The sequence below is a fragment of the Salarias fasciatus genome, chromosome 7 (genome assembly GCF_902148845.1).
Source record: "Salarias fasciatus chromosome 7, fSalaFa1.1, whole genome shotgun sequence".
In the NCBI taxonomy this organism is placed as follows: domain Eukaryota; kingdom Metazoa; phylum Chordata; class Actinopteri; order Blenniiformes; family Blenniidae; genus Salarias; species Salarias fasciatus.
The window spans coordinates 17,529,829-17,539,584 of record NC_043751.1 but is presented as its reverse complement, the minus strand read 5'-3'; the positions used below and the strand labels follow the sequence as shown (position 1 = coordinate 17,539,584).

Genomic DNA, 9,756 nt, shown 5'->3' with positions numbered 1-9,756 from the left:
TATTGTATCTTGTTATATGCATCTTGTTTTCCAAATTTTATTTAAAACTTGTGAATCTGAAAAAATGAGAAATGTACTATATTGGGGACCTGTTACCAAAAAATGTCAGTGTGTGGTCAGTTGAGCTTGCTAGTCATAGTTTGATAGTTCACTTTTGTGGGGGTGGGAGAGCCAAAATATGATCTACACAAGCATTTATGGTGCTTTAGGCAAGCGCTTCTGAACCTGATTTCTCTCAGGTCTCCCAGAGAAGGAAAATGACATTTTTGCGGACTGTACTGACTGAAAAGTTTTTTGATTACATGTGCAAAACAAAAATATCATTGAAACGTTAACATTTAAGACTGAAATGTGCATGTATTTCAGATTGTTCAAAATGAACTGACATTTTTTTGATAATTTCCATAATGCCTGATAATTCATAAAAAAGCAATATTTAGAAATATTTTTGTAGTATAATCATATTCATACCTCTTCAATACCTTTTAATGTTAGTGGAAAAATGTTTTTTTCCCCATCCTTTTCATGATAAATCCTGATATAGATGGAAAATACCTCAAGTTTAAACTGACTGGAAAACTTTTTTTTTTGCCACGGGAAAGACAAGTTCAAACATTATTCATGATTTATTCAGAGGACCGCGCTCTTAAAGTGAGCACTGTTTTGTCCCACGCTCCTGAACGCAGCGTGACGTCCTAAGGCGCGGCACCGCCATCTAGCGGCCACTCAGCTGAACCGCTCCTCGCTGAGCGTCTCCTCCTGTCTTTGGCAAATTCCGCTCACCGCTTCCTCCTCTGGAGCGCTCCGGGATCAGTCGGAGGACAGCGGCGGAGCCCGGGTCAGACATGGGGGAAATCACCCTGCCACGCCGCATGTTCCTCTGGTGCATGGCGGCCATCTACATGTGCGCCTTCGTGTCGCTGTACGTGCAGATTCCAGGTGAGTCTCTCTGATTCCCGCTGCCTGTTAGCATGTTAGCCGTGAACTCCTCCTCCGCCTTTGTCATGCTGGAACTTTCTGCTTCCCGGTGCTGGGCTAACCTCTGGCTAACACATCGCCACACTCACTCACAGACTTTTGATTTAAAGTTTTGCATCCCTGATAAAGTCTTAAAACGTGTCGTCAGTGCAGTGAATTCAGTTGCAGCAACGTGTTTCAGCGCAAGACTTTCCACAGTTTCATTAAGTGAAGTCTGTGACAGACACGAGCCGTGGCTATAATTTCATTATTTTGTCATTTACAACCAGGCTGCAGTGCACATTCACTGAAATTCCTTCATACAAAGTTGATCCCGGTAGCGTCTTTGTTGGAATCCACCATACATTGAAGCTGTGGTATTTCATGCAGGTCTGGCCCCGCACAGGTGAGGGGGGAGGAGGAGGAGGAGGAGGGGGTGAATAACAGGAGACACTCCCCTGGATCATTAGCAGGAGTCATCATGTGGCCTGAAGCTACTCAGACTTAACAGTTAATCCTGGCTCCAAACACCTGGGAAACTAGTAATCAAACCCCAGACTGATAATGGATAAACGTGTGTTTACATCTTATTCAGTGCAAAAGTGCTCTATGTTAGTCTGAACTGGTGGCTGCATAAACCAGTGAGGGGATTATAACGAATCCAGACTCAAAGCTTTTCTGCATTGAGTTTGCATGCTCTTACTGTTGATTGGTTTCCTCTCACACTGTAATAAACTTGGATGTGTATAATCTCTCTGTTTTGGGAGAAAAAAAATCTCCTGAGTGTTTATCATCAGCTTATCAAACCTCTTGTTTTGGGCCTTAGATCGCTGACTTCCTTGTTTGTGTCCAGGTCTCTATGGTAACGATGGACTGCTGCCCGCCCGCTGGCAGCTGCGTTACAGCGGGAAGCCCCTGGTGGAGCAGCTGCTGTCGTCCCCCACCCTGCTGTGGCTGGGACCCCGGGTGGGCCTGGACACTCACACGGCCATGGAGCTGCTGTGCCTCCTGGGAGCGGCGCTGAGCCTCGCCGCCACGCTGGTGGAGGCTCTGCGGGACAGCCTGGTGTTTCTCTGCCTCTGGGCCTTCTACCTGTCCCTGTACCAGGTGAGTCTGTGCGTCTTTTTTTGCAGTTTGTCGTATCTTTTGTTGCTTGTGTTCGCCATTAAACTGCTGTCTGTCACAGGTGGGCCAGGTGTTCCTCTACTTCCAGTGGTGAGTGATGATTGATGTTTTTCATTAAGACAATCCCTCAAACCACCGTGAGTTTAGCAGTTTGCTGTAAAGGGTTACATCATGTTCTGTATTCGCTGCTGTGCAACAACTCTGCACATTGCACTTTACGTTAAATATTACTCCTCTCCGTTCAGGGACAACTTGCTCCTGGAGACGGGGTTCCTCTGTATCCTCGTCGCCCCCATGACCTTAATTCGGGGATCACGAGGGGTCAAAGAGCACGATCGTGTGACCTTCTGGCTGAACCGCTGGCTGCTCTTCAGACTGATGTTCGCCTCTGGAGTGGTGAAACTCACCTCGCGCTGTCCCACGTGGTGGGGCCTCACAGGTGTGTCTGTGTGTGTGGAGCAGATGAAGTGTTTGTGAGGAGAAGCTGCTTGTTGGTGAACAGTTTACCGCCTTGCTCTCACAGCTCTGACGTACCACTATGAGACCCAGTGCATCCCCACCCCGCTGGCCTGGTTCGCCCACCAGCTGCCAGTGTGGTGGCAGAAGCTGAGCGTGGTGGGAACCTTCGTCATCGAGATCGCGGCGCCTTTCCTCTTCTTCAGTCCGTTGCGCCGGCTGCGACTCGGTGCTTTTTACTTGCAGGCGAGTAAAGTTACTGTTAGGTGTGGTCAGCACATTGATTAGAGTAGCATTACTTGATAGAGTAATTATTAAATGTGTGTGATATCTGAAGTTTAGGTGATCAACTTCAAAATGAAGTTTTAATTTGGGATTATTTAAAAAAAAAAAAAATCCCAATTTAAAAAGCAGCTGATTTGCATGTTTTCAATAATTTCCCTCTCAAACAGGTGCTGCTCCAGCTGCTCATCATTTTGTCGGGAAATTACAACTTCTTCAACCTGCTGACTCTGACGCTCTGCCTCTCCCTCCTGGACGATCAGCACGTTCACTTCTGGCTCCGCAGGCCGCAACGCAGAGAGACGAACACAGGTACGGTGCAGGAAAGGGTTCTGAAGACAGGTTTCCATTTTAAAAGGTGCAAGAACTACCCCGGATGTGTTTCATGCTCTCTTTTCTTTGGCGTCTCGTTGAATATGTTGTCACACACAGGGGCTGCATTGTGAATGTTTGTTTGCTTTGCCCTGCTCAGACAGGAAGCTGTGGTCGCGGCTGTGTTACCTGCTGGAGATCGCAGTCTGGTCCCTCCTGATCTTCGGAGCGATCATCGGCTTCGACTTGCAGGTGGACAAACTGAAGAATGGCGTCTCGTCCCGGACAGGTCTGTGTCTTCATATGCGTATAAAAGCAAACGCACTTTGCATTTTTTTTCTAATGTTTTGGTTTTTTTTCCCCCCAGCTTTCACGTTTCATCAGTTTAACCAGTTTCTAAAGACGGTCACCATCCCCTGTATCTGGATCGGCGTCCTCTCGCTCACCTGGGAGCTGCTCTCCTCTTTATTCTGGTAACTGAACTCTGTTCTCGTGCAGATCGTGAGCCCCGCTGCTCTCTGTGAATCTACATTTTTGTTTAAAAGTGTGTGTTTGCAGGTGTGCCTGTGTGTCTGGTTTCCTGAGGAGGTTTTGGAGAATGACCCAGCTGAGTGTGTTTGCTGTCGCTACCGTTTTGATGTTCACTGTCAGTCTGGTGAGTGATGCTCAGAAATGCCCGTCAATCTGCCGCCGGTCATGCAGGATGACTCCATGCTCGTCTCTCTCTCTCGCTCAGGTGCCTTTCTCTTACATCGAGTACGACTCTCACGCCCGGCTGTGGCCGGCGGTGCGCCGCGCTCACGATATGGTGCACCGCTACCAGCTGGTCAACTCGTACGGGCTGTTCAGAAGGATGACCGGCGTGGGAGGTCGCCCCGAGGTCGTCATCGAGGGAAGCTACGACGCCATCACCTGGACGGTGAGGGGAGGGGCATTAAAGCCAGGTTTCAGTTGGGATCGGAATGGAATAATTTGGTTTAAAACTTAAAAATATAATGAAAAAAGAGATCAAACATAAGGTCTGTGGGCCAAAAGTGTCCCACCAGGACCCAGAAGTGACCAGCAGATGGCAGCAGCGCCTGTTATTGACTGGTCACCTTATATCTTAAAATGTTATGAACCTGAAGAAGTTCTGGGAGGTGGAAACACACAGCCAAAGACGGGACAGACTTTTACAGAAACTCTGTTTCTGAAGAAATTTACAGTTGTTAATGTTAAATCCAACACAGAACAATAAATAAATGATCAACATTTGATGTATTTTGGTCGTAATCCCTCATAGAATCCTCTTACAAACAACAAAGCTGTTGATATTGTTGTCAACCGTCACTGAAAACAGATATAACTCATAATTTATTTGACTCCTTCCTGCCAAAACTTGTGGAGAAGTAACATCTTGTCTTTCACAATATTTGATCTGTCATGTTTTTATCCATGGGCCTTCTTGTCTCTCATACTGATTTCCAGGAGATTGAGTTCATGTATAAACCGGGAAACCTGAGCGCCGCTCCCCCGGTGGTGACCCCACATCAGCCCCGGCTGGACTGGCAGATGTGGTTTGCTGCTCTCGGGCCTCAGAACCAGGCTCCATGGTTCAGCAGCCTGATGCAGCGACTGCTGCAAGGCAAAGCGGACGGTCTGTAGAATCCAGCAGAGAGACTCACCTCTTTAAAGCAGAATGAGACATATCGGGTTTTCTTTACCCCTAAAAGAACAAATGTCTCTTTCTAAAGTTCGGTGTTTTACTCTGCAGTGATCAAGTTGATCCAGACAGACGTATCCCAGTATCCATTTCACCGGCAGCCTCCCGCCTACCTCCGAGCTCACCGCTACAGATACTGGTTCACTGAACCGAAGGCTGACGGGTCAGTGCTCCACGCCGCCGCCGCCGCCGTCCAATTCATGCTTTATTTAGTTTTTGTTCTCGTCTCTGCCTTTTCCAAGAGGAAATTATTTTTCTTTCTCACTAAAGAAAACACAAACGGGAGGACACTGACTGTGCGGCTCTGGGTTTGCAGGTCGTACCCTGAGCGCTGGTGGAGGAGAGTCTACGATGAGGAATTCTATCCCACAGTGCATCTGGGCCACACTTTCCTGGAGAGCATGCTCAGCCAGTACGGCCTAAAGGTAAAGCTGTTTTTTTAAGATCGTTCGTTGGCGTTTAAGACAACAAGGTTCACTTTTTGGCAATTGTCAAGTTAATCTTTAAGAACCTGACGATCATTGGCAAATTGTTAAATTTTCACCTTTTTCTTCAATTATTATTGATCAGATCAGCATTTTAATATTTGAGATGTTTCCTGTTTTCTGTCAAAGAAATCAAGAGTTTCACTGTTTGATTTGAACACTGTAGTTTTTTTTTTTTTCTTGTGTGTCCGCCTTTGAAGAAATCCCAGATCCACTAATCTGTCCGTTTGCTTGTAGGACAAGTCGGCGCCACGCCGTCTGTCCAACAGCTCCACAGCTCGGGCCGTGAGGTGGGTGCGCTCGCAGGTGGACGGTTTCTCTGGCCACACAATAGTCTGGACCTTGCTGGCCTGCAGCGCCACCTTCTGCCTGCTCCAGGGATTATTCAGCAGGAAGAAACTCGGGAAGCCGACCTCGGTGACGCCAGAGGTCGCCGACACTGAAGACGATGGATCGGAAAGTGGAGCGGATGAAACTCTGGACTCTTGTGGGATGTCTGAACAGCAGCAGGAGGAGGAAGCGGAAGAGGAGAAAGATGGAACTCAGGATGAAGAGGAGGAGGAGGAGGAGGAGGGAGAAATGGACAAGGCGATGCTTGAAAAAGAAGAGCTTTGAAGAAGATGCAGGTGACCGGCCGGCTGTCAGACTGCTACCGCCTGCTGCCTTCAGGAAATTTATAAAGGACCAAAGAAACTGAATTTTGTGCTTTTTCCAGTCTGTCAATCTGTTTTTTTTTTTTGTTTTTTTTTTTGTTTTGTTTTTTGCCCTCTATCACCTGTTTTTGTTCACGTCAGATCATGACCACTCGATCACATCGGAGCAGTTTCAAGGGCATTTTATACACACTGACAATTGAACGAATAAAACCAGACAGAAATGCAGGTCTTCCAGTCAAACTTCAGTCGGCTCATCAGAAACAGAAAATGTGCTCATGTTACTTCACCACTTTTGCCTTTTTAGAAAAAAAATTAAAAAGTCTGTGTTTGCTTTCATCCTGTATGTACAAAGTAAAAACACAGAAGCACTTTTTAAAAATGTTTAATATAATTTACAATAAAATGCAAATATTTGTAGACGTGTCATTTTGCAAAACGATTCATGCTTTCAGCCTGACTGTGAGTTTACTTTGACTAATCGGTAAATGGATTTCACTTATGTTGCAGAGCGATATGTGTTTGGATAAAATCAGCCCGCCGGTTCCTGACGACAGTCCTGTTCTCACCACAGCAGGACGCCCGGGCAGTACTTGTCGATCAGAGACTGGTAGTACGGCTTCAGCTTCTCCACATCCGGCAGATCGGTGGTCTTTGTATACAGGTCGAATTTGCTGTTAAAAAAAAAAAAAATTTAAAGTTAAAGCTTGATTTAAATTGAGGCCTACAGGACTGTCGGACCCCTTTAGGAAAGAAAACGACGCTCACTTGAACTCTTGGACCCAGGGCAGCATCTTCAGGTCTTTTTCGTTGCACAGGTGCATGTAGTCCCCGTGCGAGTGCCACGGGTAGAAGGAGTGGAAGCGGATCATGTACAGCCCCTGAGGATGGAAACCGTCTTTCACTCAGCAGCTCAAACATTCACACCTATCTGTGTGTAATGTGTTGAAGTTAACGGCTTCTTAAGAGACGGCGGACGGCCGTTTACTGTCACTGATTAACTCGCCTCCTCCGGGATGGAGCACTTGTTGAACTTCATTACTCGGTAGAGATATTCTGAGGACGACAGTAGGAGGTGAAGAGGTGCAGCAAAAACCTTAAGAAACTTATTTTTTCTCTTTAAAAAGGCGTTTTGAAAGCGGTGTGACTGCGTCTCTCACCGTCGTGACCCCAGGACATGAGCACGCTGTCGAGGCCGCACTTTGGTTCATAGATCCCGTAATCTGTGCTGAAAAGAGGAGAAATGAACAAGTTATGCATTTCTATCAATGAGGGGAATTGAGTGTTGCACTGGCATCGAAAACTAAGATATAAAATATGTCTTTCAGTCATGCAGCTATAAAGACTTGATAGTGTCAGTAAAATCAAGCTGCCAGACCGGAAAGCAAAGCTATTTTTAACTACAATATTTTGGGGAAATTGCAAGAATTTGCTGCTCTTGTGTAGAAATAGTGTTGCTGTGGCAATGATTACAGTTTTAGCTGTCCGGCTGATGGAATGTAATCAGATAACACCACAAATTAAATCAGTATATTCTTCCAGAAAAAGAAATACAAACTTGTATCTGGGATTTTTGTCGTCTGGGTTGTTCTCAAAGGTGTTGTCTCTGAACACGATTGAGTTTTGAAACCTGCAGCCCACGGGGAAGGTGTCTCCGACCACAGCCCACTGCAAAAACACACACGTGTGATTTTCAAACGCAAGGATACAATGAATGGATGCAATCAAAACAGTGTTGATAAAAGACACACAGTTAAACCAGACTCACTGAAATTATTTAGACGAATCAAAAACTAGAAAGACTACGTTACATAAAGGGCACAGATTTAATGTCAAAATCCTGCCTTTGAATAGTTTTGAGTCAAAATGGATGTAAGATCCAGTGTTTTAGCAGTAAAAAGGATGGTGGGGTCAGTCTGTGTTTTTACCTGGGGCTCGTTCCAGAGAGCCATGATCTTCCCAACGTCGTGGATCAAACCGACCAACTGGAACCAGTCTGGGAGAGTACAGCAGGAACAGCGTGACGCCTCCTGAAGCCGTTTCTGAGCGTTCCTGTCTCTCTCCCCGCACGGTACCTTTGTCTGGGTGAACCTGCCGGATGCCTTCGGCGGTCTGGAAGGCGTGGAAGGAGTTGGGGAAGTCGACGTCCGGGTCGGACTCGTCCACCAGCTGGTCCAGAGACATGACGGCCTCCATCATGCTCATCCTGGTGTGGGTGCAGCCGGTCCATTCAGAGTGCTGCAGACGGGTGAGACAGGGTCTGTAAAATCTCAAACCAGTGACCAAAGTCTCTGAAAAGCCATTGTTTTGCAGTTTTCTTTTGGTTTTTTTGTTGCAACGCTGCATTTTCAGAGAGCATCTATTCGACATATTGACAGTTTCTTGAGTCGTGGTTCAGTAAAAATGACCTCAGCCTGTTTTCTGATAAATATGAACCGAGTGACCTCTGTGAGAAGAGAAAAATGAGGCTGATTAAACAGAGTTGAGCTCAGACAGAACAGGCCGTCGCTCTTCTGCGTTCTCTCAGAAGACCTGTTTACTCAGTCTGGTTTATTTGCTTGGGGTCGAAAGAAAAACAAGCACTTAAAGGGTCAGCATGAATTAAAGATAAGGTGAATGGGATCAATGATATATGTAACAACAACGTGGGAAAACACACGAGGCGGTGCCTTCACCCTGGTTTTCTCACCTTCTGCTCTACAAACGCCAGCGTCTGGCTGGTGTGCATCAGGCTGTATGTTTTGAAGACGCGATCGAAGAGGCTTCCGCTCTGAAACACAAACACACAGTGCATGTCAGTGTGATTACAGATTACCGGTGATTTCTTTATAGACTTTTGCAATTTCATCATCAGGATGAAAACTTAATATCTTGAAATGATGCATCAGTGAAATCTCAGTGTGTAATTTATGCCTTTCAGAAGGTTTTGGGTTCACATTGTCTGTATATGTTTTATTTTTTAAATAAGCAGAGTAAAGTTTTTTGATTCTGACTCAATCCATAGCCCCGTGTTGTTTATGAGTTCTTAGTTTCACCTCAAAGTTCCTGTAGCCTTCCTTCTCTTTGGTTTCATTCGTTTCTAAGTTTGGCCGATATGCCAGAGATGGATCAGGACCCTGTGGTTCACAAGGCAGCACAGGAAGGGAAATATTACCAAAAAAACAAAAAAAGAAAAACAAAACCCTCCATATAATTTTAAGAAATACATGAAAATAATTTCATTTAAAGGTGATACTCACGATGTCGATGAGCTTCATGGCTGACGGCTGAAGTCTCTGCAGATGTGGTGGTGTGTTGTTGTTCCGGACCTGCTTTCCCGTCCATTTATATCCTTGAAATTGAGGCACTTTTGACCTAAAGTGGAAACCTGCACAGCAGTGTCCAGTCACTCTTTAACCACTCCTCACCAGCCGGAGTGGCGTGCGTTGAACGTTGGCCTTGTGTGTGTGTGTGTGTGTGTGTGTGTGTGTCTGTGTGTGTGTCAGGAAGAGTTTGTCAGTGATCAGCAGATTGACTGCTCGGTCTTGTGCAGAATGACTCAGTGGTTCTTTAATCCATGTTGTCCTAAACATGGTTGTGATACAAGTTTATCTTTATCTCAGTGACTCATTTAACAAAAACAAAACAGAACTCTGCAGAATTCAATTTTTTAAACTTCTCATTCACGTCACACAGTTTATGGGGAATCCCATTGTCCCTTATCTGCAGCATTGTGAAGCGAGCTGCTCCTGATGCTCTTCAGCCTTTTCTGTGTGGAGTTTTGCACGTCGCATCTATGCATGCC

The 9,756-nt window shown here is 45.9% G+C and overlaps 3 protein-coding genes across 3 annotated transcripts in view; 1 reads left to right on the top strand and 2 right to left on the bottom strand.

Moving 5' to 3' along the window:
- Window positions 1-769: 769 nt before the first annotated feature.
- Window positions 770-6,485, top strand: lmf2a (lipase maturation factor 2a). The gene is made up of 14 exons (XM_030095355.1): window positions 770-939; window positions 1,811-2,064; window positions 2,144-2,172; window positions 2,328-2,521; window positions 2,606-2,784; window positions 2,991-3,132; window positions 3,293-3,421; window positions 3,500-3,605; window positions 3,691-3,787; window positions 3,869-4,051; window positions 4,600-4,768; window positions 4,886-4,997; window positions 5,151-5,259; window positions 5,557-6,485. Exons 1-14 carry the CDS (start codon window positions 846-848, stop codon window positions 5,932-5,934), a joined length of 2,175 nt encoding a protein of 724 aa, XP_029951215.1. The 5' UTR covers window positions 770-845; the 3' UTR covers window positions 5,935-6,485.
- A 52-nt stretch (window positions 6,486-6,537) lies between these two features.
- Window positions 6,538-9,229, bottom strand: miox (myo-inositol oxygenase). The gene is made up of 10 exons (XM_030095318.1): window positions 9,212-9,229; window positions 9,008-9,088; window positions 8,662-8,742; window positions 8,048-8,210; window positions 7,901-7,968; window positions 7,531-7,640; window positions 7,133-7,200; window positions 6,979-7,028; window positions 6,741-6,853; window positions 6,538-6,646 (listed from the first exon to the last, which is right to left on the bottom strand). Exons 1-10 carry the CDS (start codon window positions 9,227-9,229, stop codon window positions 6,538-6,540), a joined length of 861 nt encoding a protein of 286 aa, XP_029951178.1.
- Window positions 6,651-9,756, bottom strand: part of ppp6r2b (protein phosphatase 6, regulatory subunit 2b) — a 38,030-nt gene continuing 34,924 nt past the window's right edge. The window contains exon 26 of the transcript XR_003931752.1: window positions 6,651-6,678. The gene's annotated coding sequence lies outside the window, so the exon portion shown is untranslated. The remainder of the gene's footprint in view (window positions 6,679-9,756) is intronic.